Source organism: Ananas comosus, linkage group 20 (assembly GCF_001540865.1).
Source record: "Ananas comosus cultivar F153 linkage group 20, ASM154086v1, whole genome shotgun sequence".
NCBI lineage: Eukaryota > Viridiplantae > Streptophyta > Magnoliopsida > Poales > Bromeliaceae > Ananas > Ananas comosus.
This window is the reverse complement of record NC_033640.1, coordinates 549,657-577,345: the sequence shown is the minus strand read 5'-3', so window position 1 is coordinate 577,345 and position 27,689 is coordinate 549,657. Positions and strand designations below refer to the sequence as shown.

General features: G+C 38.4%; 5 protein-coding genes across 11 annotated transcripts; all 5 read right to left on the bottom strand.

Annotated features, from left to right (window-relative positions):
* On the bottom strand, nucleotides 558-22,243 carry LOC109726098. 4 transcript variants are annotated; one of them, XM_020255542.1, is made up of 2 exons: nucleotides 21,579-22,243; nucleotides 558-805 (listed from the first exon to the last, which is right to left on the bottom strand). In XM_020255542.1, the coding sequence occupies exons 1-2, from the start codon at nucleotides 22,094-22,096 to the stop codon at nucleotides 571-573; spliced, it is 753 nt and encodes a 250-aa protein (XP_020111131.1). In that variant the 5' UTR covers nucleotides 22,097-22,243; the 3' UTR covers nucleotides 558-570. The 4 variants fall into 4 exon arrangements, with proteins under 4 accessions (XP_020111131.1, XP_020111129.1, XP_020111132.1 ...); XM_020255540.1 differs by having other exon boundaries at nucleotides 558-1,317; nucleotides 22,073-22,206; XM_020255543.1 differs by having other exon boundaries at nucleotides 558-1,275; nucleotides 22,049-22,202.
* On the bottom strand, nucleotides 3,165-7,794 carry LOC109726096 (UPF0481 protein At3g47200-like). Of its 2 annotated transcripts, none has more exons than XM_020255535.1 (2): nucleotides 7,647-7,794; nucleotides 3,165-4,953 (listed from the first exon to the last, which is right to left on the bottom strand). In XM_020255535.1, exon 2 carries the CDS (start codon nucleotides 4,936-4,938, stop codon nucleotides 3,364-3,366), a length of 1,575 nt encoding a protein of 524 aa, XP_020111124.1. In that variant the 5' UTR covers nucleotides 4,939-4,953; nucleotides 7,647-7,794; the 3' UTR covers nucleotides 3,165-3,363. The 2 variants fall into 2 exon arrangements, with proteins under 2 accessions (XP_020111124.1, XP_020111125.1); XM_020255536.1 differs by lacking the exon at nucleotides 7,647-7,794 and adding an exon at nucleotides 5,704-5,996.
* LOC109726097 (UPF0481 protein At3g47200-like) lies at nucleotides 12,405-19,691 on the bottom strand. Of its 2 annotated transcripts, none has more exons than XM_020255537.1 (2): nucleotides 19,597-19,691; nucleotides 12,405-14,173 (listed from the first exon to the last, which is right to left on the bottom strand). In XM_020255537.1, exon 2 carries the CDS (start codon nucleotides 14,145-14,147, stop codon nucleotides 12,591-12,593), a length of 1,557 nt encoding a protein of 518 aa, XP_020111126.1. In that variant the 5' UTR covers nucleotides 14,148-14,173; nucleotides 19,597-19,691; the 3' UTR covers nucleotides 12,405-12,590. The 2 variants fall into 2 exon arrangements, with proteins under 2 accessions (XP_020111126.1, XP_020111127.1); XM_020255538.1 differs by having other exon boundaries at nucleotides 12,405-14,158.
* On the bottom strand, nucleotides 22,774-25,544 carry LOC109725720. 2 transcript variants are annotated; one of them, XR_002220325.1, is made up of 3 exons: nucleotides 25,297-25,544; nucleotides 23,420-25,145; nucleotides 22,774-23,310 (listed from the first exon to the last, which is right to left on the bottom strand). XR_002220325.1 is itself a non-coding variant. In XM_020255035.1 (2 exons), the coding sequence occupies exon 2, from the start codon at nucleotides 25,136-25,138 to the stop codon at nucleotides 24,029-24,031; it is 1,110 nt and encodes a 369-aa protein (XP_020110624.1). In that variant the 5' UTR covers nucleotides 25,139-25,145; nucleotides 25,297-25,544; the 3' UTR covers nucleotides 22,774-24,028. The 2 variants fall into 2 exon arrangements, 1 of the variants encoding a protein (XP_020110624.1); XM_020255035.1 differs by having other exon boundaries at nucleotides 22,774-25,145.
* Nucleotides 23,429-23,980, bottom strand: LOC109726018 (putative UPF0481 protein At3g02645). The gene has a single exon (XM_020255450.1). The coding sequence runs from the start codon at nucleotides 23,978-23,980 to the stop codon at nucleotides 23,429-23,431; it is 552 nt and encodes a 183-aa protein (XP_020111039.1).

The following is a 27,689-nucleotide window of genomic DNA, read 5'->3' as shown; positions in this document are numbered from 1 at the left end:
CCCATCACCACACTAACAACTTCACCAGGTAAAAAGCAACGCAGAAACAATAGAGAGTGACAAAAGAATCAAAGCACAAGAACAAGTCATTAATTACCTTCAATTCAAACACCAAAACTTATGTCCCTCGTGCAACCAAATATCGATATGTGTTAGAAATTCGCGATTTACACCGAATACCAGATTTGGTCTCATGCCAATTTATTATAAAAAAAGTAAAAAAATTTTAATCCGTCGGACGCAAAAATATAAGAAAATAGGCCACTGGTCTACCTCCACAGACGAAAACAGAACAGAGATTTCTAGTACAATCAAAGTTCTCTACAAAATATATTTCTCTGTTGCACGACTCGCACCAAATTAATGAAATAAAACATATAATATTTATGATGATAATCACTAAATGCTAATACAAGTAGGAATGCAATGTTAATAAAATCAGAAATAATCTTAATAAGATTATGCATAATCTAAACTTTCGCTGTAGGCTACGGGGTGGACAGCGACCTCTATAGCGATCTTGCTACGAACTTAAAGAGAAGAATAATCANGAGAAATTCAAGCATCGTTCTAGCGATATCTCCAGCGACAGGTGGGGCATCGGATGTCGCTCCGGAACTCTTTGAAGATGCAGTGGGTGTGGAAGGCGTGGGAGCAGGGCAACCTCAGGAAGTCCAACTCCCTGCGGTGCAGCGTGTGGCACGCGCCGCACCTGGCGCCGGCGAGCCGCGTCGCCGCGCCGATCTCGCCGAGGAAATCGCGGATGGCGACGAGCCGGTCGTCGTGGATGTGCGTGTCGAGGATGGTGAGCTCCTGCTTGTAGAGGACGGCGTCGGAGAGGTGCGGGGGCGGTCGCTCGGCGATGGCCTTGTTGAGGTGGAAGGAGAGGGCGTCGAAGAGGGAGCCGGGGAGGAAGGGGGCGAGGTGGGCGGCGGCGGGGAAGGAGGCGAACACGTCGAACCACGCGTCCCCCGCGGAGTTCGTCACCCCGTGGCAGTCGGGCGAGGCCGCGAGGAGCGCGGGGACGTCGAAGGAGGAGGAGGACGAGCCTAGGGTTTCGACGGGGCCGCGGCGGTCGAGGGTGGAGGTGCCGTTGATGGTGGTGACGCACTGCGTCGCCCTCCTCCACGTGATCTCGACTACGACGGTGGAGGAGGGTGTGGGAGAGGAGGGGACGTACTCAACCCTAGGCTCGCCGATGCACAGGTAGGGGTGCTCGATCTGGTAATGGCCAGGCCCCTTCTCCTTCACCTCCGCCACCTCCTCCACCTTCGCCTTCGCCTCCACCTCCACCTTCGCCTTCGCTTCGGTCGCCACCATGGGAGCTTCGGCTTCCGCCATGGAGAATCGAATCGAAATTCTAGAAGAGCGAAGAAGCGGATCGAAACGAAATTCTAGAGAAGCGAAACCCTAGAGGAGAGAGAGAGCGTTGGAGATGATCGCGCTCGCGAGGACGAAGAGAGGAGGTAATAATAAAGAGTATATATATATAGGAAAGAGTAAAGAGGAATTAGACTCGGATTAGAACGTTCGAATCGTTGTGGGGAGCGAATTGCAATATGTTGTTGCTGTAGGGACTAAGTAGCAATTTTAGACGAGTATTACTTGATGAACACAAAAAGCATTTTATTTTATTATTAATTAACTTCATATTTAGTTTTTTTTTTTAAAAAAAATAGTTTTCCTTTATTTTGGTGCCATCTTCAACGGTTTAGAAAATTTTAAATGGGTGATGTATCTAAACGTAAATTAGTTAATAGTATCACATGTTTATTAGTTTATGATATGTAATGTAAAAGTTTGCACTTTGCTATTTATAAAAATAAAATTATCGAATAGTAAAGTTTAACTGGAAGTAGGGATGTCAACAGGGTCGGGTTTGGATTGGATTTTTAAAAATTCGAATCCGAACCCGAAAACCAAATTAAAACTCGTTTCCGAATTCGAAGCGGGCGGATTTTAAAAATCCATAGCTATATCCGTACCCGACAAAAAATCCGAAATTCAATCCCGGATCCGGACCCGGCGGGTTTTAAATATCCATACCGTTGAATGAAGATCTAAGAGATAAAAATTATTAAATATTTTATATTTTATATAAATAAATAAAAATAAAGTATGTATATATATAATTTATTCGGGTTCAGGTCGGGTAAATACAAAATCCATATCCGTATTCATATCCGTCGGGTTTTACTTTCTATATTCATAACTGAATTCATACCCGTTTAGCTCGGGCAAACCCGTCCCGTTCGAATTCGGGTTCGAATAATATTTTGGATATGCATACCCATTGACATCCCTAACTGGAGGTAGGCTAAAGTTTATCTTTTTCTTCATTTGATTTTTTTTTTTTTTTTGAGAGAGAGAAATTTGATGTTTCTTAATGTTGCGGAAAATGAAATGGTTATATTAGATTTTAATTATGTTGAGTCACTAGTTGCATTGATCTGTTGACCAGCTTGATATCTAATAGGTTATATTTGGTATTGTTAAGTGCTTCAAATACACCGACCGTTTCTAGTGTAAGTGGTCAAGGATTTGATGGTTAGTATTCGAGATCCCGAATTTGAATCCTAGTTGATTCATATTTTTAGCTAAATTTATTTCTAAATAAAATAAACAAAACGAATATCATGTTATCTATCTCTCTTAAAAAAAAAAAAGTGCTTCAAATACCAGGGGCGGGCCGATTGAGGTCACAGTAGTCATGACCCCTCAAACTTTTTTAAAATTATATAAAAGTCCTTTGTAATAAAAATTAAAATATTATAAAATTTAATTTTACGGGGCCAAATTAATTTTTTTAATAAATTTGTGTTTTTTTTTTTTCAAATTTCTTGGTTTTTTTTTTTTTTCCAACTCTTAGTCTTGTTCCTCTTTGAACATATTGTCATTATTATTTCTAGTAATAACTGATTAGTGAATCTCACAAATTTGTTTTCTTATTATCTAAGGTCCAATTTTTTTTCCTATCAAATTTAAAATCTTGGCCCCTCCGAATCTTAATTTCTCGCTTCGTCCCTGAAATACTATTCTTAACAACGGGTTTTACGGGTTTTACTTGGGATTGCAATTAATCTATTTAATTACATGTTCCATCGTCATTTTCTTGACATTTGCTTAATTAGGAGATTGAATAAGAGATTGTGAGAAAATTCATATAAATAAAAAATCATTGCATTAATAACGAGTAAGAACACCAATTAAACTAGGCAGCAACTTACAGAGGAGAGGAAGTTAGATGTAAATACATACCCACCCAAACCCAATTGGAATTTGGAAATACAATCCGTGTTTTACTTCAGTAACATATGCATGCAGTACTATCATACTAGGTAATACAACGTGTAGGTAGAGCATTCACCCAAGGTGGTGGTAACTGATCATAGCATATATGGTTTGCAAGAGGCTGAGAACAAAAAGCACGGCGGCGGCAGATACAGAAAGAGTCACCAGTGGGCTGGGGAAGTACCGGATAATGACGCTGCCGCAGAACTGATTCACTGGGTGGTTGTGGTGAGATAGGACCTGATGGCATATGTTAAACAGATCGCTCGGCATTTGATGGTTTTCAGTCAATCTGCTCAAGCGCGCGAAGAGATCGATGAGTTGTCTGTCGGTCATGGACGAGCTCACCAAGATGCCTCTCTGCCGAAGCAGCTTCACATCTTCCTCTCTTTGCAGAAAGTTGCGCATAAGTGCAGAAAAGGCCACGGTGCAGCGGCCCCGGCTTGAAGATTGCATCTCGAAGGCGATGAGGTTATGGAAGATGAAGCTGCTATAGTCGCGGATGTGTAGCTCCGGGATGTCGAGCACCCCAATAATGTGTTTAAACCAACGCCTCCGAAATGTGATATCTAGCGAGCTGCTGCCGGACGTCTTCTTTTCGAACATTGTTGCGGATTCTCTGAGTTCCATCGCATTCGGAGTATAGGGTGCCCAGTATATAGAATCTAGCTGTTTAGAAGACGAACTAATAATTGGTTCGATGTACTTGTTCTGCGGGACCCGAGACCAGTGGAAAAGATCGAGCAGATGTAGGAATTTGGGAGGACTAATATTCTCGTCTATGAAATGTCGGGCAGACCTCGGATGGATCATCTCGAAGAACTCGAGGGCGTACTCGAGGAGGGGCTTATCCAACTTGAGCTCCTTAAATAGCTCCTCGATCACGAAGAAGGGGATTTGGTTATCAAGGATCAGTAGATCGAGCGCGATCTCGTCTTTGTTGAATATGATGTCGAGAAATTTAGTCGCGTCGTCGCGAAACAACTTGAGTGGGTTTGCAGAATCAGGTGTTGGCGGCATCAGTGTATAACCTGCCGGTCTTTTGCGTATCTTAACGGTCAGGATAAACAAGATGAAGTAGCTATCGAGGAGCAGCATCTCTGTGAAACTTGTGTAGTCTTTAGGGCCGGAGCTTTGCGATATATCTAAATCGGAGTAGCTGTTGCGAGCTTTTTTTGCTTCCTCTTTCATCTTTACGAGGCAGCGCGCCAAGTCGAGACCGCACAATAAATTCATGAAGCACACAATCACCCATTTCTGGTCGTCGGAAATACTCGTGCTCTCCTGCCGATGAAATGGCCCTATTGTCACCACTCTGGGCTGAGAGAACTCCCCGATCGTCGCGAACCTTGGCCGAGAGATCTCCTTACCCAGCGTAAACTTGCAAATCGTGGTTTCTCTTTCATCTGGGGACTGGAAGGGCCACAACATCGAATCCAAGAGTGCGCGGCACATTTTGTTCTCCACCTCTCTGATCCACTCCTCATCCCCATGAGGTTTGCTAGGAAGACTACCATCCTCCTCCTCATCGGATCTGGTGCCGACGCTTTCACCAGATCCAGATCTGCTGGCAGCAGCATCGGCAATATAAATTAGATGCTCTTCTGGGCTAGCCATGCATCCCCACCTTCTCCGGCATCCATCCATTCTTATATGTGCATGCTGCAATTTGAAAACCAACTAAAAATTGGTGATGAATTAATGGTGCAATTAACCTTTTAATATATATATATATATATATATATATATATATATATATATATTCCGGCTGGAATACTATCGATAACACTAAGCACTTGATGCTATCTAGTTTTCCGCTATTAGATTTAATTCTTTGACTATTTTCACCCATTAGATTATACTATTCAACCAACAACTCACTCAACCCTAGCAGGTTTATATCATTATAACGGTACATTTCTTCGTCCAAGAGCCGAAAACTAATAGCACCAACAATTTGGTGCTATTGATAGCATTTCAGTCTAGTTCTATATATTCGAAAGCTCTATCATCGAAAATCAATTTATGAGTACAAAGGAGATCATACTCATAAGAGTATAGTAGCCAGACTTTATATATATATATAGAGAGAGAGAGAGAGTTGAGCTAGAATATTAAACAACAGAGTACTAAAGTGAGAAATTGCGAAACCACATGATACTAACATGATACACTTGAAACCACAGGATAGTAAAGTGAGAAAGTGCGAAACCAGAAGGTACTAACTTGATATACGTTAAACCACAGGTACTATAGTAAGAAAGTACGAAACCACAGGTGTATTTAAAGTTTCCCCTTTTTTTTTTTTTTTTTTTTTTACATTTTTTAAATTTTTTTTTAGAAAAACATATATATTTTTTTTTGTACGCGAATCAAACACTGCCTAACACCTTAAACACAAGAAAATGTTACCTTTGGAAGACCACTCTACCCAAATAAAACAAAACAAGAGCAGCTCCTCTCTTTCTCTCTCTATTACTTAAAACACAATCATCTTTGGGTGCTCTCTCTCTCTGTCCTCTATCTCTCTACTATTTAAAAGAAAAACTATCTTCCTGTGCACAATTAGCATTGCTCTTTGTCCCAGCAAGTGAGAAAGCAAATGTCTCATACTTTGCGTGCACCGTAGAGATTCTCCTCTACAGAGCTTGGTAGAATTTTATGCTTACCCTTCGAATACAGCTAATTTGGCTTGTTCTCAAACTTTTCTATGATGATTTACAGTAGAAAACACTTTGCTCACCTAACGAGTTTTGCAACAATTAATTTAATTAGGCTGATGTGAAAGGTTTTTTTGTTAGTTCTCTTTTGGGTGTTTAATTAGTTCTTGAAAAATCATTTTCCAAGAATATTTTTTTTTCTGAGTTTATTGGTGAATATTGTCATGTCAAGTATAATGCTTGCTTGTATATACTTATCCTCTTTCTTTGATTTTCTTTCTGTTGTTGATATTGACGTCGATGCACTGTTTGTTTGGGTGAGAGTGAAAAGAGGTGAAGTCGCTTTTGACAGTAAGCTATTATTTTTATTGTTTGACTCGTCGTAATAAAGATGTAACTGAATCTCGAGTTATCCAAAATAGTGTAACAACTCTCAGCTCGCCTTTGGCCGAATTAATTATGATGAAAAAAGATGAAGAAAAGAATAATAGAATAGTACAATGGGTAATAGTACTCAAATGTTAGACAACAAATACCACCTCACTTAGTAAGTGACCAAAAATCACAAATTTAAAACCCCTAATCAATCATCTTCCACAGTACAGCCCTTAGAGAAAATGTGTTGAAGGGACAAAGAAAGAGGGCATGGGGCTTTATAACCCTTGTTTGTTGTTTTCAGTGCTCTTTTTGAGACCAAGATCTGCAAAATTCTAAGCAAATCTCATCCAAACTGAAAGTGAAATTACAATTCTTATCCAAATCTCTTTGAAGTTATAACATGTACAAAGCTATCACATTTCAAGGGACGATCACGACAGTAACACAGGGGGCATCATCAAGCTCCACAAAAACCAACAAAGTAAAACCGACGTACCCGATGTTCATACATCGAACATTAATTCGTTGCAAATCATATCCAACACTAATAAATTTTTAGCAGAGAATTTTGTCCAGGCCCATAATTTCCACATTACTCAATGAAATCGCATACGTTAAACTAAGCAATCAACCATCACCACACTAACAACTTTAGTAGATAAAAAGCAATGCAGAAACAATTGAGAGTGACAAAGAATCAAAAAACAAGAACAAGTCATAAATTAGCTTCAATTCGAACACCAAAACTTATATCCCCCATATATATATATATATATATAGAGAGAGAGAGAGAGAGAGAGAGAGTTTGACTATCATATTATCGATAGTACCAAACTCTTGGTACTATTGAGTTTTCTATCGTTAGCTCTACTATTTGATTATTTTTATCCTTGAGATTATACTATTTAATCAACCATCTACTCAACCTTAGAATACCACTATCATCCTAATTGCACATCCTTTCATCCAACAGTCGAAAACTCGATAGCACCAAACTGAATAGCAGCATGCGCTTGCTGCTATTAATAGTATAAAGCATAATTTATATATATGTGTGTACGTGTTAGAAATTCGTGACTCACACTGAATATCAAATTTGTTCTCATACCAATTTATTATAACAAAAGTAGAAAAGATTTAATTTATCGGGCGCAAAAATATAAAAAACCAAAACGGGCACCTGTCTACGTCCACAGACGAAATTGAAATCAAAGTAAAACTTTCAATGACAAAATTTCTATGAACTCAAAATATATGTTGTGGCCTATACACAATGACCAATTAGTATTAGCATCAACAACAACAAACATAATTTACCGATAACTTGTTCCTAAGAATACATTTCCATCTCGAGCCACCGTAACGACGATTGTACTCCTGAAAGACCACTCCACCCAAATAAAATAAGAGCAGCTCCTCTCTCTCTCTCTCTCTCTCTCTATCTCACTCATATTAAAAAAAACAATTTTCTTTGGCCTTTGGGTGCATGCTCTATCTCTCTACTATTTAATAAAAGAAAAATTATCTTCCTGCGCACAATTGGCATTGCTCTTTGTCCCAGCAAGTGAGAAAGCAAATGTCTCATACTTTGCGTGCACCATAGAGATTCTCCTCTACAGAGCTTGGTAGAATTTTATGCATGCCCTTCAAATACAGCTCATTTAGCTTATTCTCAAATTTTTCTATGATGGTTAACAGTAGAAAACACTTTGCTCACCTAAGGAGTTTTGCAACAATTAATTTAACTAGGCTGATGTGAAAGGTTTTTTGTTAGTTCTCTTTTGGGTGTTTGATTAGTTCTTGAAAAATCATTTTTCAAGAATTTTTTTTTATGAGTTTATTGGTGATTTTTTTTTTTTTTTTGAGAAATAGATAGCACGCTACCTGCTTCGTTTTATTTCTATTAGTGAATATTGTCATGTCAATTATAATGCTTGCTTGTATATATACTTGTCCTTTTTCTTTGATTTTTTTTTTGTTGTCGATATTGGCGTCGATGTACTGTTTGTTTAGGTGAAAGTGAAAAGAGGTGAAATCATTTTCGACAGTAAACTATTATTTTTGTTGTTTAATTCGTCATAATAAAGATATAGTTGAATCTCAAGTTATTCAAAATAGTAATAACAACTCTGGACTTGCCTTTGGCCGAAGTCAATTATGATGGAAAAAAGATGAGAAAAAGAATAATACAATGTGTAATAATACTCAAGATGTTAGACAACAAATACCAACTCACTTAGTAAATGACCCAAAATCACAAATTTGAAACCCCTAATCAATCATTTTCCACACTACAGCCCTAACATAAAATGTGTTGAAGGGACAAAGAAAGAGGGCATGGGGCTTTGTAACCCTTGTTTGTTGTTTTCAGTGCTCTCTTTGAGACCAAGATCTGCAAAATTGTAAGCAAATTTCATCCAAACTGAAAGTGAAATTAAAATATTCTTGTCCAAATCTCTTTGAACGGGTAAATTCTAGTCCAAATATGTAATCTTTTGTCTGTACAAATGATACAATTGCAATCAACAATGGCGATCAACAATGGCGAGTAAAACCTACCGTCCCTAGAGCAAGTGGCAAAGGGCTTGATGGTTGGTACCCGAGACCCAAGTTCGAATCCTAATTGATTCACATTTTCAGCTAAGTTTATTTCTAAATAAAATAAACGAAGCGGGTAGCGTGCTAATTGCAATCAACAATGGCGAGTAAAGCTAGAGTGGTTTCCAGGTTCTCTGCCAACCCAAACCTGCCCATGTAGATCGTCGTCGTCGCCGTCGTCCTGATCACTTATAACATGTACAAAGCTAACACATTTAAAGCGACGATCACGACGGCAACACAGGGGGCATCGTCAAGCTCCGCAAAAACCAACAAAGCAAAACCCGACATTCATACATCGAACATTAATTTGTTGCAAATTATATCCAACACTCACCGGAGAAATTCGTCGAGTTCCATAATTTCAACATTGAATTAAACAATCAACCATCACCACACTAACAACTTTACTAGATAAAAAGCAATGCAGAAACAGTAGTGAGTGATAAAGATTCAAAGAACAAGAAGAAGTCATTACTTACCTTCAATTCAAACACCGAAACTTACATCCCTCATGCAAGCAAATATCTATGCGTTAGAAATTCGCGATTTACACTAAATACCAGATTTGTTATCATACCAATTTGTTATGAAAAAAGTAAAAAAGTTTTAATTCGTCGGGCACAAAAATATAAAAAAATCTACATCCATGCAGGAAAACAGAATAGAGATTTCTAGTACAATCAAAGTGCTGTGCAAAATTTATTTCTCCTATAAATTCCTACCCCACCAAATTAATAAAATAAAATATAATATTTATGATAGTCAATACATGCTAATACAAGTAGAAATGCAATGTTAATAAAACTAGAAATCCTGGGATACTCACATCCGTACTTAGGTGAAACTGTTTTTTTTTTTTTTTTTTTTTTTTTTTTTTTTTTTTTTTTTTGAATGCGCTTTGCTTTCGTGTCTTTTCTGTTTCTTTCTCGGGGCCTTGGTTGCCTTACCCTTGTAGCCTAGTCCATACATTCAATGAATGAAGCAGATAGCGTATTATCTTCTCTTAAAAAAAAAAAAAAAAATTAAAAATAATCTTAATAAGATTATGCATAATCAAAACTTAACTTTATAGAATTAAAAAAACCTTATGTTTTGGTTCCAGAATTCGAGAAAAATTGGGTCATCTCCAATTAAAACCCCCCAAAAAAAAAAGGAGGACCAGGGGGGAGACTTGTGCTTACAAATAAGAAGAGAAATTCAAGCATCGTTCCGGCGAAATCTCCGGCGACAGGTGGGGCATCGGGTGTCGCTCCGGAACGCTTCGAAGATGCAGTGGTTGTGGAAGGCGTGGGAGCAGGGCAGCCTCAGGAAATCCAACTCTCTGCGGTGCAGCGTGTGGCACGCGTCGCACCTGGCGCCGGCGAGCCGCGTCGCCGCGCCGATCTCGTCGAGGAGATCGCGGATGGCGAGGAGCCGGTCGTCGTGGATGTGCGTGTCGAGGATGGTGAGCTCCTGCTTGTAGAGGACGGTGTCGGGGAGGTGCGGTGGCGGTAGCTTGGCGATGGCCTCGTCGAGGTCGAAGGAGAGGGCGTCGAGGAGGGAGCCGGGGAGGAAGGGGGCGAGGTGGGCGGCGGCGGGGAAGGAGGCGACGACGTCGAACCACGCGTCCCCCGCGGAGCTCGTCATATAGTCGGAGGCGCGCGAGGCCGCGAGGAGCGCGGCGGCGTCGCAGGAGGAGGAGGAGCCTAGGGTTTCGACGGGGCCGCGACGGTCGAGGGTGGAAGTGCCGTTGATCGTCGTGACGTACTGGCGAACCCTCTCGATGACAACGGTGGAGGAGGAGGAGGGTGTGGGGGTGGGGACGTACCCAACCCTAGTCTTGCTGGTAATGGCGAGGCCCCCTCTCCTTCAACTCCTCCGCCGTCGCTTCGGCTTCGGCCATGGAGAAGGATCGGATCGAAACTCTAGAGGAGTCGAAACCCTAGAGGAGAGAAGAAGTGGATCGAATCCCTAGAGGAGAGAGAGAGAGTTGGAGATAATCGCGCTCGCGAGGACGAAGAGAGAAGGTATAAAGAGTAGGGGCAATTTCATGGATACCCCTTCCAAAGTCTTAAATATCACAGATACCCTTATAAAGTTTAAAATATCACCTATATTCCTGTAAATACAGAAAATTATCATCAATATCCCTACTGTTAGTTATGTTAGCTTTATCATAGTTATTAAATGGTTAAAGCTGAGTTAAATTTCAAAATGACTTATTTATCCTTAAGTTTCTCTTAATTAAAAATGTATGGAGACCCCCTCAACTATATGCCATTTTGAAACAGCTCCCTCAATTTTCATTTTTTTAGGTCATGTGCCATTAACTTTTATTTTTTAAAAAATTAACTAATTTCGGTGTATAAAAAAATGAGAATTTTTTAATTTTTTGATAATTTTATCAAATCTAGTGGCTCTATTTATATTTTATCGAATAAATAATTATATATAAAAATTTAAATGAAAAAAAATGTTCAAGAATTATCCATATTTAAATTCAATTATACGTTTGGTCTATATTTAAACTGAAGCTGAACCGAGATCCGAAACCAAAAAACAAAATCAAAATCAGATAAAAACATACTATATATAAAATATAATTTTTATATTTTTTTAATAATTAATATATATTAATAATTTAATTTAATATATATATATATTAAATACTTAAATTTAAATTTACAAAAAATATCTTGAAATACCTCTTAGTATTTCTACTATTAATAAGAGATAAAGAGTAAAAATGGTATTTTGAAAATTTAACTTCGTTTCATTCATGTCTTAACGGATTTTAACTAATGAAGGGTATTTATGATAATTTTTAACATATTGGAGGGTATTTGTGATATTATCAATTTTAGAAGGGTATTGATAAAATTAATAGTTTCTAGAAGGGCATCTATGAAATTATTCCTAAAGAGTATATATAGAGAGGAATTAGACTCGGATTAGGACGTTCGAATCGTTGTATGGAGCGAATTGCAATATGTTGTTGCTGTAGGGACTAAGTCGCAATTTTAGGCGATTATTACTTGATGAACACAAAAGGCATTTTTTCTTAGAGAGAGAGAGAGAGAGAGAGAGAGAGAGAGAGAGAGGGAAATTTGATGTTTGGTAATGGTGCAGAAAAATGAAATGGTTATATTATATTTTAATTATATTGAGTCACTAGCTAGTTGCGTTTATTTTATTTACTTATTTTTGTTTTTATTTTTGGCTTTTTGTTGTTTTCCAGCTTAGGAGCAGCTTAATAAGAGAAACTTGATGTCATGGGCTAAGAGAGATCATTAGCATTAAAGATAACTTCGAATAAAGAAATTATGTCTATTTTTGCTCTTTTCATCGTAGAATAAAGAAATTTGAAATATATTATTTGATGGTGCATGCAAATTAAATATACTCTTCGAGTACTCCAGAATCACTTGTGTGAAGAAAATTCATATATATATATATACACACACGTAAAAAGCTCCCTTGCATTAATAACAAGCAAGAACACCAAACTAGGTAGCAACGTACAGGGAATGTTACATGTAAATTAATATAACAACAGCCGATTTGGTAGTACAATACATATTTTATTTCAGCAAATTATTATCATTGTAGATAATAACATGTAGAGCATTTTTTTAATTCTCAAAAAAAACATGTAGAGCATTCAACCATGGTAGTAACTGATCATAGCATAGCATATATGGTCTGCAAGAGGGTGGGAATAAAAAGCAAGATTGCACCAAAAACGGTAAGAGTGACCAGTGGGCTGGGGAAGTATCGGATAATGATGCTGCCGCAGAACTGATTCACTGGGTTGTCGTGGTGAGAACGGACCTGCTGGCATATGTTAAACAGATCATTTGGCATTTGATGGTTTTCAGTCAATCTGCTCAAGCGCGCAAAGAGATCAATGAGTTGTCTGTCGGCCATGGACGAGCTCGCCAAAATGCCTCTTTGCCGAAGCAGCTTCACATCTTCCTCTCTTTGCAGCAAGTTGCGCATAAGTGCAGAAAAGGCCATGGTGCAGCGGCCCCGGCTTGAGGATTGTATCTCGAAGGTGATGAGGTTATGGAAGATGAGGCTGCTATAGTTGCAGATGTGTAGCTCTGGGATGTCGAACACCCCAATAATGCATCTAAACCAATGTCTCCGAAATGTGAAATCTAGTGAGCTGCCGTTCGTCTTCTTTTCAAACATTGTTGCGGATTCTGTAAGTTCCCTCGCATTCGGAGTGTCGCGTCCCCAGTACATAGAATCTTGCCGTTGATCAGGCAAGCTGTACTTGTTCTGTGGGACCCGAGACCAGTGGAAAAGATCGAGTAGATGTAGGAATTCGGGAGGACTAATACTCTTGTCCATGCAATGTCGGGCGGACCTCGGATGGATTGTCTCGAAGAACTCGAGGGCGCACTCATGGAGGGGCTTCTCCAACTCGAGCTCCTTAAATAGCTCCTCGATCACAAAGAAAGGGACTTGGTTATCAAAGATCAGTAGATCAAGTGCGATCTCATCTTTGTTGAATATGATGTCGAGAAATTTAGACGGGTCGTCTTGAGACAACGCAAGCGGGTCTGTAAACTTATTAGGTGTTGGCGGCGTCAATGTGTAACGTGCCAGTCCTTTACGTAACTTAATGGTCAACATAAACAAGATGAAGTAGCTATCAAGCAGCAGCATCTCTGCGAAACTTTTGTCATCTTTAAAACTGGAGCTTTGATCAGATACATCTAACTTGTAGCTGTTGCGAGCATTTGCTACTTGATTTTTTATCTTTACAAGGCAGCTCGCCAAGTCGAGACCACACAAAGAATTCATGAGGCCCACAATCAAAAATTTTTCCTTGTCGGAAATACTTATCTTATCCTGCCGATGGAGCTGATGATGAAATGGCCCTATTCCCACCACGCTTGGCTGAGAAAGCCCCCCTTCTGTCTCCGACCCTGGCTGAGAGATCCTGTCACGCAGCGGCAGCTTGCAAATCTTAGGTTTTGTTTCTTTCTTAAAATACCAGGCCGGTAGTAATGTCGAATCTTTGAATGCACGATCAATTTTGTCCTCCATCTCTCTAATCCACTCCTCGTCCGCATCCGGTGGATCGCTAGGAAGACTACTCAGGTACTCCTCATTAATGAATCCGGGGCCGACACTGACACCAGATCCACCAGCATTATTATTATGATCAGGAATAGAAATTCGATGCTCTTGATCTCGGCTAGCCATCCCCCCCTCTCCGGCGTCCATTCTTATATATGCTGCAATTTGAAAACCTGGCTAGTAAAAATTGGCGACGAATTAATGGTGCAATTTATTAACCTTTTAATATATATATATATAGAGTTGAGCTAGAATTCTCTCAAAAGCACCATGGAGGGGGTGCATTTGAGTTTTTAGCCATTGGATGAAGAGATGTGAGATTGAGATGATGATAGTGGTGTAGGTGGAATAGGTTTGATCCAAGGACTATTAGTTCATCATGAGTAGATCCAATGGCTAAAAACCTAGATTAGCACCATAGGGGAATAACTTCTAAAAGTCATACTAAGTATACTCTAAAATTAAGTATACCACCTTCATAGTAGTCTTTGAGATTATAATAGTACAACTATATTATATATATATATATATATATAATATATAATATATATAATTATATATATATAATTAGTATACTATATATAACAAGGCACTAGCTATTAATAGCACCAATCATCGGCACCAAGTTTTTGGCCATTGATTAAGAGATCTGCGTAGGTGATGTGGGCCCCCTAGGGTTGAGTGATGTTGGTTTAATAGTATGATCTAACGGGTGAAAATGATCAAAAGGGTATATCGAACGGCGGAAAACTTGGTAGCACCAAGTGCTTCGTGCTATTAATAGCATAGTAGCTGGACTCTCTCTCTCTCTCTCTCTCTCTCTCTCTCTCTATATATATATATATATATATAGTCCGACTGGGTACTATCGATAGCATCAAGGATTTGATGCTATCGAGTTTTCCACAATTAGATTTAATCCTTTGATTATTTTTACCTATTAGATTATACTATTTAACTAACCACTCACTCAACCCTAGGGGGCCCACATCATCCTAACCATCCATTTCTCAATCCAAGAGCTAAAAAATCAATAGCACTAATAGCTTGGTGCTATTGATAGTATTCTAGCCTAGTTCTATATATATATATATATAGAGTTTTGCTAGAATACTATCGGTAGTAAACTGCTCGGTTTACTATCAATTTATTTTCGATGATAGAGCTTCCAAATCGACGATTGATACCGTTGAATATGATCTAGACTATTTAAATTATATAGAAATCAAATTTCATGATTTTTTGGCATCACTAACTGAACGATCAAAATGTCACAAAATATATAATTTTAATGGTCGATATGGTGCATTTGCTCGTTTAACGGTATAGAAGAGTTCAAATCAACTAAATTTTTATTAAAAAATTCTTTAAACTATTAAAAATAAGATATAGACTTTAGATCTCAAATATAAAAAATTGTATCATCACTTTTTGAAGGATATTCATTTTCAGCCATTCATTTTTCTGTTCACTTGATGGACAAGAGAATAATATTGAAAATGTGTAAAGTTTGATTTTTAGATAGTTTAAATAGTTTAGATCATATTTAACGGTGCCGATCATCAATTTGGAAGCTCTATCATCGAAAACAAATCGGTAGTAAACGGCTCCGTTTACTACCGATAGTATTATAGCAAAACTCTCTCTCTCTCTCTCTCTCTCTATATATATATATATATATAGAGAGAGAGAGAGAGAGAGAGAGTTCGGCTACTATACTATTATGAGTACGATCGCCCTCGTACTCATAAGTTGTTTTCGATGATAGAGTAGTTTCCTAACTACTTAAATCATTTAATTATTAAATTTAGTTAGAAAATCTTTTGTTTTGATTTGTATAATTGTTAATTATGTTACTTATTTAAACTATTTGTATAATAACGTTAATCTTCAACAAACCAAGATCCCTTTTCATACCTTATTTTAAAAAACACTTTTTCCAAAAAAAAATACCTTTTGGATCAAAATTCAAAAAAAAATAGGTAAACCAAGATTCTTTTTGATCGAAAAAAATTTTTTTTTAGGTTTAAACTGTTTTTTGATCACAAAAAGCAAAAAACTTAGAAAAATCCTTTTCTTTCTGTGATCAAAAAATATTTTAAACTTTTTTTTTAAGTTTTTCGATCAAAAAGAATCTTAGTTTACTTACCTTATAATTTTTCCTCAAAAGGTATTTCTTTAAAAAAGAACTTTTTGTTTAAACCGAGAAAGAGTTCCTTAATTTGTCGGGAAATTTAGATTTTTGGGGTTTGTCTTTTTTTTTTTTTTGTTTTCCCAATTCCTTAGATAAAATCTTACCGGTTTAAAAAAAGATAAACCAACCTGATAATAAAAAAAATAAAGTAATAAAATGTCGTGTGCCCCATAAACCCCTCAATCAAACGTCCTCTTCATTTTAAAACAGATCTATTTAATGAAATAAAAACAAGAGTAGGGAAAATAGAAGAATAAATAAATAAAGAAAAACCCCACTTTGTATGACTTAAACGGAATTGATATATACCTGATAAAAACTTAGTCAATAGGTTAGAAATTTTATAAATAAAATGACAAATTAAAAAGTTAAACAAACTAGACTTAGTTAGTTATCATAAACTGAAACTTTAAATACGGTTAATGAAATGACTTAAACATCAACACCCTTAGCATATTTTATATGATAGATTTAGACATTCTTATTTTTATTCGCTTCGTTAATTTAAAATTTCAGTTTTATAGCAACCGATTGAGTTTAGACCGTTTAACTTTCCAACCCGTCATTTTATTTTTTTAAATTTTCTAACGAATCGGCTAAGTTTTACCAAGTATGAAATTCATTAAAGACATGTATATACATATACATATATATATATATATATACATATACATGTATATATATACATATACATGTATATATATATATATGTATATGTATATATATATATATATATATATATAATCGTCCCGATGACACGATAATCCTTATGATAATTATCATTTTGCGAGAAAAACGATAGTTCAAAAATTGAGAACCTACTTTTTAACATTCCAGTTCTATTATAATCAGTCAATTTCAACTCACCAGGGGGATCCCAACTCACCAGAGGTGACCCAATATCATAAATTAGGTTACCAAACTTTATTACTTTTCTCAACTAGGTTTCCGATTTTTTGACTATCGTTGTTACCCTAAAACGATGATTATCATCGGGTCAGGTTGAGTATATATATATATATATATATATATATATATATATCATCCCGATGTTATGATAATACTCATAACCCGGGAAGCATGAGTATTCAACAAAAGCTACTACCTCGAAGGCTTAACTGCTAGGTGAGGCAATTTATATTAGATATCTTAAACTTTGAACATCTTTTATTTAAAGCATTAAAAAGCTTTAGTATTATTTCAGGTAGTTCGCCCGTATTTTACTTGCCAGTTTTAGCTTACTACAGAATTTTTACTTACTACTCTAGGAAGTTAAATTCTAGTTTCAATAACTAGAAATAGATTTATCACTTATCTTAAAAGATAGTTTTTAAGTTGGATAAGCTTAAGAAAATATGGCAATTTGATCGTTCATAAGGTATGGTCGGCAATTTTTAACAGTTAAAACACTCGAAAATTAGCATTCCATTTACTACAGCTTTTTAATACTTTAAATTAAAGATCTACAAAGTTTACGAGATCTACTGCAAATTGCCACACCTAGCAGCTAAGCCTTCNACTAAAAGCACTTGATTTCAAAAGAACTCAAACACCTCAATCCGAAAATTTGAAGTAGAAGAAGCTAAGTATTCTCCTTTTTTTTTTATTTTCTATTTATTTCAGAAATAAATTTAGCTAGAAATGTAAAGTAATTATGTTTGAAAATTGGGACATCTGGTATTTAAATTTTTATTCAAAAAATAAAACACGCACACATAAATATATTTTTTTGAGAGAGAAAGATAGTATGCTATCCGCTTCGTTTATTTTTTTAAAAATAAACTTAGTTGGAAATTTGAATCAACAAGGATTCAAATAAGGATTCGAACTTGAGATCTCGGATACCAACCACTAAGCCCTTTGCCATTTTTGCTAAGAACAATCGATAATACATACAAACATGTTAAATATAAATATGGATATGATATTAAAAACATTGTTATATGATAACTTAAACTTTTTAAATTTTCGATTGTTTTACATAATTTAATATAATATCGAAGCATAGTATCCTGAGTTAGAGTTTCGTTAGACTTGCAGTCTTATTTAGTTTCCTCTTCTTTAAATTAAGTTCACGCCTCGACCGTATCAAAATATTTTGAGTTCAAATATAAATAAAAGTATTGAATATAAGAACTAAAATTACTGAATCTCTAAATCGTTTGGATCAAGAATAAGCAGAAATTGCTTATTCCTGAGATCGATACAATTTCGAAAATAAGTAGTAGCAAGACTAATTTTTCGTTTGAATGAAAATTGGATTGTTTTTGAAAATAAGGTAAATAATGTTTGGATAGTTAGATTGTAATAGCAAGAATAAAAGTAATTATAATTTTAAAGTTATAATATTTTATCTAATTAATTAATATTAAAGTATTAATTAAAAATAATTTTATTTAATTTAATAAAATAAAAAATTATTATCTATGAATATTGTATAAGATAATTTAAAAAATATTAATTAATTATAAAATATAACTTAATTTTTTAATTAATTTGTAAATTATTTAATTAATTAGATGATTTGTTAAGAAATTAATATAATTGCCACAATATTAACTAGTTGACCAATATAAACGTTAGTTATTAGATAAACACATTAAATAATTAATTCTTATAAACTAATTAACTATAAATAATAAATTAATTAATTACTTAATCATTTCAGTAATAAATAATGACTTAAATATATTAATTAGATTAATTAACAAGTTAATACAAGAATCAAAGTTATATTTAGATTTTAATTAAGCTTGTTTTACTTAAGAACATGACTTTGACCTTCTTTTCTCTTCCTTTTTGCTTTTATTTTAATTTTCTCCTTTTGCCGGCTCCTCGGAGGCCTAAGCTGCTTCCAATCTGTATGCTCAGTTCATTTGACTTAATGAATGAAGCAGGTAGCTTGCTACCTATTTCTCAAAAAAAAAAAGAAAAGAGTTACAAAGGTTCTTTTTTTCTTTTTTTAATGGGCAATATCCGAGTTTTCATATATTTTGTTCTGAATATTTTAATCAATTGAATTAAATTGTATCAAAATAAACAGTTTTTTAACTACTAGTTATTAATTTTAAACGAAAACTGCGGTTTTTAGCTAACAAGTAATTAAAGTTATAAAATGAATATTTAAAATCAAGATATATAAAAGTTAAAAGTTGCTATTAATGAGCCAAAAAAAAAAGCAATTTAGCCTTTTTCTCAATATCTTTCGTGTATAAATAATCAACATAAGTATTATACAGGGATAATTGAGACAGCGGTTTAGGAATGATTTCAAAGATTTAGCTTAAAAAAATAATGTTCGGGCCAATTTCAACATAACAAAGTTAAGGAGTGATAACGCATTCTCAACAATAAAAAATCCACACGTNACTGCCTAACACCTTAAACACAAGAAAATGTTACCTTTGGAAGACCACTCTACCCAAATAAAACAAAACAAGAGCAGCTCCTCTCTTTCTCTCTCTATTACTTAAAACACAATCATCTTTGGGTGCTCTCTCTCTCTCTCTCTCTCTCTCTCACGGTCCTCTTATCTCTCTACTATTTAAAAGAACAATTAATTATCTTCCTGTGCACAATTAGCATTACTCTTTGTCCCAGCAAGTGAGAAAGCAAATGTCTCATACTTTGCGTGCACCTTTATTAGAGATTCTCCTCTACAGAGCTTTGTAGAATTTTATGCACGCCCTTCAAATACAGCTTATTTAGCTTATTCTCAAACTTTTCTATGATGATTAACAGTAGAAAACACTTTGCTCACCTAAAGAGTTCTGCAACCATTTAATTAGGCTGATGTGAAAGATTTTCGTTAGCTCTCTTTTGGGTGTTTAATTAGTTCTTGAAAAATCATTTTCCGAGAATTTTTTTTACGAGTTTATTGGTGAATATTGTCGTGTCAATTATAATGCTTGCTTGTATATACTTATCCTCTTTCTTCGATTTTCTTTCCCGTTGTGGATATTGGCGTCGATGCATTGTTTGTTTGGGTGAAAGTGAAAAGAGGTGAAGTCGTTTTCGACAGTAAACTATTATTTTTATTGTTTGACTCGTCGTAATCTTTTGTCTGCACAAATGATACAATTGCAATCAACAATGGTGAGTAAAGCTAGAGTGGTTTCCAAGTTCTCTGCCAACTCAAACCTGCCCCCGTAGATGTAGATCGTCGTCGTCGACGACGATTATAACATGTAGTATAAAGCTAACACATTTTAAGCGACGATCACGACGGCAACACAAGGGGGGCATCATCAAACGCCGCAAAAAACCAACAAAGTAAAACCCGACTTTCATACATCGAACATTAATTCGTTGCAAATCATGTCCAACACTCACCGGAGAAATTTGTCTGAGCCCCATAATTTCAACATTAAATTAAACAATCAACCATCACCACACTAAAAACTTACATCAGATAGAAAGCAACGCAGAGACAATAGAGAGTGACAAAAGAATCAAAGAACATGAACAAGTCATTAATTACCTTCAATTCAAACACCAAAACTTATATCCCTCATGCAAGCAAATATATATATATATATATATATATATATATATATATATATATATATATATATATATATATATATGTGTTAGAAATTCACGACTTACGCTGAATACTAGATTTGTTCTCATACCAATTTGTTATGAAAAAAGTAAAACGGTTTTAATTCGTCGGACACGAAAATATAAGAAAATCGGCCACTGGTCTACCTCCACAGACGAAAACAGAACAGAGATTTCTAGTACAATCAAAGTTCTCTACAAAATATATTTCTCTGTCGCACCAAATTAATGAAATAAAACATATAATATTTATGATGATAATCACTAAATGCTAATACAAGTAGGAATGCAATGTTAATAAAATCAGAAATAATCTTAATAAGATTATGCATAATCTAAACTTTAACTTTGTTTTTAGAATTCGAGAAAAATTGGGCCATCTCCAACCAAAACCCTAAAACGAAGAACCAGGGTGCGGCAGGCTTATGCTTACTAATAAGAAGAGAAATTCAAGCATCGTTCTAGCGATATCTCCAGCGACAGGTGGGGCATCGGATGTCGCTCCGGAACTCTTTGAAGATGCAGTGGGTGTGGAAGGCGTGGGAGCAGGGCAACCTCAGGAAGTCCAACTCCCTGCGGTGCAGCGTGTGGCACGCGCCGCACCTGGCGCCGGCGAGCCGCGTCGCCGCGCCGATCTCGCCGAGGAGATCGCGGATGGCGACGAGCCGGTCGTCGTGGATGTGCGTGTCGAGGATGGTGAGCTCCTGCTTGTAGAGGACGGCGTCGGAGAGGTGCGGGGGCGGTCGCTCGGCGATGGCCTTGTGGGAAGGAGGGGCCGAGGGAGAAGCTGCGGGAGAGGAAGGTGGAGCNTGTCGAGGATGGTGAGCTCCTGCTTGTAGAGGACGGCGTCGGAGAGGTGCGGGGGCGGTCGCTCGGCGATGGCCTTGTCGAGGTGGAAGGAGAGGGCGTCGAAGAGGGAGCCGGGGAGGAAGGGGGAGAGGTGGGCGGCGGCGGGGAAGGAGGCGAACACGTCGAACCACGCGTCCCCCGCGGAGTTCGTCACCCCGTGGAAGTCGGGCGAGGCCGCGAGGAGCGCGGGGACGTCGAAGGAGGAGGAGGAGGAGCCTAGGGTTTCGACGGGGCCGCGGCGGTCGAGGGTGGAGGTGCCGTTGATGGTGGTGACGCACTGCGTCGCCCTCCTCCACGTGATCTCGACGACGACGGTGGAGGAGGGTGTGGGGGAGGAGGGGACGTACTCAACCCTAGGCTCGCCGATGCACAGGTAGGGGTGCTCGATCTGGTAATGGCCAGGCCCCTTCTCCTTCACCTCCGCCACCTCCTCCACCTCCACCTTCGCCTTCGCTTCGGTCGCCACCATGGGAGCTTCGGCTTCCGCCATGGAGAATCGAATCGAAATTCTAGAAGAGCGCGAAACCTTAGAGGAGAGAGAGAGAGTTGGAGATGATCGCTCGCAAGGACGAAGAGAGGAGGTAATAAAGAGTATATATATACGAAAGAGTAAAGAGGAATTAGACTCGGATTACGAATCGTTGTGGGGAGCGAATTGCAATATGGGATTAGACTCGGATTACGGTCATTTTTTAACATTTTAGAAAATTTTAAATGGTTGGTGTATCATACGGGGGTGTAAAACGGGCCGGGCGGCCCCGCCCGGCCCGGCATGACAGCAGGCCGGGCCTGAGCCGTGCCGGGCCAGAGGATCGGCCAGCAGCCCGGCACGGCACGGCCCGGATATAAAGAAGTCTGTAGGGCCTGACAAGCCAGGCCTAAGCTAGGCTTTAGGCTAGCCTTTAGTAGGCCTGCCACGGTCCAAGGGTCTGCAGACCCTTGGACAGTGGGCCCAATGGCTATTGAGCCGTTGAGTTGGGTCATGTCATGGACTTATGGGTGTTTTTTTTTTCTTTTTCTATTTTTTTTTTTATTTTTCAAAAAGAAGGTTAAAAAAATTAAAAAAATATATTTTTTAATCAAAATGACCGTAAATTAGTTATGTATTCCATCATTTGCTAGAGATTTCATCCAGCGTCGATCACTTGCTTGTGTTAAGAAAATTCATATAAATAAAAAAGCTCCCTTGCATTAATTAATAACTAGTAAGAATACCAAACCTGGTAGCAACTTACAGAGGATGTCACATGTAAATATGTACCCAATCCAACTAATTTGGTAGTACAATACATGTTTTATTCAGCAATATTAATTGCCGTACTAGATAATAACATGTAGATCAGCATTCAACTGTGGTAGTAACTGATCATAGCATAGCATATATGGTCTGCAAGAGGGTGGGAATAAAAAGCAAAACAGCAACAAACAAACAAAGAGTCACCAATGGGTTGGGGAAGTAGTGGAGAATGACACTGCCACAGAACCGACTCACTCGGCGGTTGTGGTAAGACTGGACCTGATGGCAAATGGCACACAGATCACTTGGCATTTGATGGTTTTCAGTCAACTTGCTCAAGCATTCGAAGAGAGAAATGAGTTTGCTGTCGGTGCAAATTACGAGGGCCAGTGTGTCGAACTATCTATCCATCAGAGATTTAGTCCAGGGTCACTTGTGTGAAAAATTTTCATATAAATGAAAAGCAACTGCACTTAAAACAAACCAGTTAGTAACAGAGAATGTTAAATATGACCATATCCACCATTTGGTAGTACAACATGTTTTTCATTTCAGTAGTATGTAGGTGCAAATTACCATTAGCATTCAATAACGGTAGTAGCTGAGAATAGTATATATAGTCTGCAGGAGGGTGAGAACAAAGAGCACGACAGCTGCAAACACAGAAAGAGTCACCAGTGGGTTGGGAAAGTACTGGAGAATGATGCTGCCGCAGAACCGACTCATCCGGCGATTATGGTGAGAGAGGACCTGATAGTAAACCGCATACAGATCGCTCGGCATTTGATAGTTTTCAATCAATCGGCTCAAGCGTTTGAAGAAATCGACGAGTTCATCGTCGGTCATGGACGTGTTCGCCAAAATGCCGCGTCGCCGCAGCAGCTTCACGTCTTCCTCGCTTTGCAACAAGTTGCGCATAAATGCGGAGAAGGCCATTGTGCAGCGGCCCCGGCTTTGAGATTGCATCTCGAAGGCGATGAGGTTATGGAAGATGAAGCTGCTATAGTCGCGGATGTGTAAGTTTGGGATGTTGAGCACCCCGATAACGGATATAATCCTACCCCTCCGGAACGCGATGTCTAGTGAGCTGCCCGAGCTCTTCTTTTCGAGCACTGTGGCTGATTTTCTGAGTTCCATTGCGGTCGGAGTATAGCGCGCCCAGTAAACACCGTCTGGCTGGCAATGCTATGAGCTGACTACCTCATACTTGTTCTCCGGGACCCGAGACCAGTGGAAAAGATCGAGCAGATGAAAGAATTTGGGAGGAATGTTCTGGCCTCTATGACGATCTCGGTTCGGCCTCGGATGGATTGTCCCGAAGAACTCGAGGGCATAATCGTGGAGGGGCTTCTCCTCCAGCTTGAGTTCCGCAAACAGCTCCTCGACCACGAAGAAGGGAATTTGGTTATCGAGGATCAGCAGATCCAGCATGATGTTATCTCTGTGTAATACTACCTCGTTGACTCTAGGCATGACGAGCGGAGACGGGGGATTCTCCGTCGACGAATGATCGGATTCGATCAGCATCAATCTACTGCGTATCTCACGGGACATCAGCACGGACTCGCTGGACGTCAGCATAAACAAGATGAAGTAGCTATCCAGCAGCAGCACCTCCGCGAATCCTTTGTCATCTTCGACGTCGAAGCTTTCGCACAAATCTGCGAAGGAGTAGCATGCGAGAGCGGCCGCCGCTTGATTTTTCATCTTTACAAGGCTGCCCGCCAGGTCGATTCCGTACAGACAGTTCATCAGGCAGACAATCAACCACTTGTCTGCGTCGGTGACGCTCGTGCTCTCGTGCCGATGGTACGGCCCTATCGCCACCACCCTCGGCCGGCAGAACTCCTCGCCCAGCACGAACTTACAAATTTCAGGACTTCTTCTTCTGAAGTGGGAACTCGAGGACAGCGATGGCGAAGCTGCCAGCGCACTTCTGATCTTCTCCTGCACCTCTCCGATCCAGCCTTCGGCACTCGGTCCGAAGGCAGAAAGTCCGACCCAGCTCCTCACACTTGGTTCGACGGCAGGACCGGAAGCCGCCTCCTCATAACTTGCGGCATCCGACAGCTCGCCAATCCAGTGCCTCACGCTCGGCTCGAAGGCCGGACCAGAAGCCTCCGCATAAATTCCGGTGCTGCCGGCATATTCGCCGCATAAGTCAGAGCGTTCGATGGCTGGACTGGCAACCTCCTCATCAATTCCGGCGCCGACTCTTTCACCAGGCCTGCTGGCATTATCAGCGATAGAAATTCCGTGCTCTCCCCGGAGGGCCATCCTTTCTTCGGCATCCATTCTTATGCTGCAAATCGAACAAAAAAAGGTGAATACAAAGGGGGAAATAAGAAAAAAGGAAAAAAACACTTTTGACTTAATGCGAGTAAGGAGTGGGTGTTTCGAATAAATAAGTTTGATTAGATTCAATAAATTCAATAAAAAAAAAAGTTGCATACAAAGGGAGAAGCGGAGGCGAAAGCGGAGGGAAGAATTATTATTCGACAAAAATGGAGGAGAAGATCCTTCGCTTCAGAATACGATGGGAACGACGAAGAAGATACGGGAACACTGAATAGGAATTCTCAACGAGCCTTCCACAACTTAATTTATTTTTTTTTTTTTCATTGAAACCTTTTTTTTTAATCTTTAAATATTTTAACTTATCTAAGTCTATCTTAATTAGCGGCTGCTAGTTGTTTATTATTCTAATTGTGAGAAAAAAAAAAACCCTCATAAAAGGTAGTGTTTGGTTGGGGGTTAGGAGGGGAGTATAAGGGGTTATGCCCCTCTTAATCCCCAAACAAGAAATTGGGGTATCTGCTGATAGAGATCAGAGTGCTTAAAGACTTCTGGAAAAGTCATTACATTTGAATTTTACTGTTTTCTCTTTCTTTCGTCTTTTTTTATTTTTATTTTATTTTTCTGGTGTGCTTTGTACCTTTCTTTTGTCGTTTTCCTTTTCCTTTTTCTTGGAGGCCCATGATGTCTCAATCTATAGCTAAGTTCACTTACTAGTTTTATTTTTATTTTATTTTTCAAATTTTTAATTTTTTAGAGTTATATATTTAAATTTAAAAATTCAAATATAAAATTTAAAAATTTAAATTTAAATATATAATTTTATTTTTAACGTTTTAGAAAATTTTAAATGGGTGAAGTATCATACCGTAAATTAGTTAATATTATTACATGTTTATTGCTTTATAATATGTACTGTAAAATTTAGTATTTTACTATTTACAAAAATAAAATTATAGAATAGTAAAGTATAATTCAAAGTCTGTGGGCTAAGAGAGAGCCTTAGCATTTTTATTTTTTTGAGAGAAAGGTAGCTCGCTACCCGGTTCATTCATTGATTTGGTGAATTAAGCTACAGGTGTGGGACAACCGGGCCCCGCGAAACGGTCAAGGCAAAAAAAAAAAAAAAAAAAAAAAAAAGCGGAACTAAAGTGATCCGAGCTGCGGTTCCCACTCCTTCAGCATTTTTTTGAGATTGCATACCGCCACCCCTGGGTTAGGCCAGATATTTCGAAAGATCGTATCGTTCCTGGCCTTCCAGATAATCCACCAACACCCTACTAGGTCAATGAGACCGGAGCGCTTGTTCAAATGTGCGTTTTTCTCCATTCACCTGTCCCAGACTAGGTTCACATCGATCCCCAGGTCAAGAGCTTGGATGTCTTCCACCCCTGTCACCAGTACAAACTTACTAAATACACACATGGTGAATAGGTGATCCGCAGATTCGACCTCCACCCCACAAAGCACACAGGTTGGATCCTGAATCCACCCTCGCTTGACAAGCCTATCTCTTGTGAGGATCCTTTTCTTGAGAAGTAGCCACAAGAAAACTTTAACTTTTAGCGGGATTTTAAGGCTCCAAATACATGTGGCTCGTTCATCTCTCGCCCCGCCGTCCAACAAAGCCGAATAGGTGGATTTGACCGAGAATTTGCCATTGGTGCTCCATCTCCAAAGTAACCTATCCGATCCTTGCTCGACGGAGAAGCTAGATACTGTTTGCATTAATTCCGAGATGCCTGGTACCCTCCCGAGAGCTTGTCCTACCTCGATTCCCAGGATCTTGGACCAGTTCCAATTTCCCCCTGTAAGGCATTCGCTTACTCTAAGATTTTTCCCCACCGACCCTTGGTAAGCTTCCGGGAACGTCCGATTCAGCGTTTTCTCTCCACACCACCGATCCTGCCAGAAATCGATGCTACTCCCGTAGCTTCAAAATCAAAAGTCTTTCTATTTTTGATCTTTCCATCGTAGATTAAAGAAATTTGAGATAAATTATTTGATGGTGCAAATTAATATATAAACATGCTCTTGGAGTGCTCCTGTTTAGGAGTCAAATTGTTTGGGGCATTGATCTCTTGATCAGCTCAATATCTAATAGACTATATTAATTTGGGATTGTTAATAAGTGATCCAAATACTATTCTTAATAGTAGGTTTTACTAGGGATTAATGCTATCTATTTATGTATTCCATCGTTTGCTAGAGATTTCATCCAGAGTCGATCACTTGTGTTAAGAAAATTCATATAAATAAAAAAGCTCCCTTGCATTAATTAATAACTAGTAAGAATATATACCAAACCTGGTAGCAACTTACAGAGGATGTTACATGTAAATATGTACCCAACCCAACTCATTTGGTAGTACAATACATGTTTTATTTCAGCAATATGTGCACTCATTATCATCATTCCAGGTAATAACATGTAGAGCATTCAACTATGGTAGTAACTGATCATAGGATATATGGTCTGCAAGAGGGTGAGAATAAAAATCATGGCAGCACCAACCACAGAAAGAGTCACCAATGGGTTGGGGAAGTACTG

What these genes read in the sequence shown, in the direction of transcription:
- LOC109726096 (XM_020255535.1), bottom strand. Translation starts at nt 4,938, where the DNA reads ATGGATGGATGCCGGAGAAGGTGGGGATGCATGGCTAGCCCAGAAGAG.
- LOC109726097 (XM_020255537.1), bottom strand. Translation starts at nt 14,147, where the DNA reads ATGGACGCCGGAGAGGGGGGGATGGCTAGCCGAGATCAAGAGCATCGA.
- LOC109726098 (XM_020255540.1), bottom strand. Translation starts at nt 22,096, where the DNA reads ATGGCGGAAGCCGAAGCTCCCATG. An exon ending in CGGAAGCCGAAGCTCCCATG is followed by an intron (nt 1,318 to 22,072) that starts GTGGCGACCGAA and finishes GAAGCTCCCATG; the next exon opens with GTGGCGACCGAAGCGAAGGC.
- LOC109726018 (XM_020255450.1), bottom strand. Translation starts at nt 23,980, where the DNA reads ATGGAACTCAGAAAATCAGCCACAGTGCTCGAAAAGAAGAGCTCGGGC.
- LOC109725720 (XM_020255035.1), bottom strand. Translation starts at nt 25,138, where the DNA reads ATGGATGCCGAAGAAAGGATGGCCCTCCGGGGAGAGCACGGAATTTCT.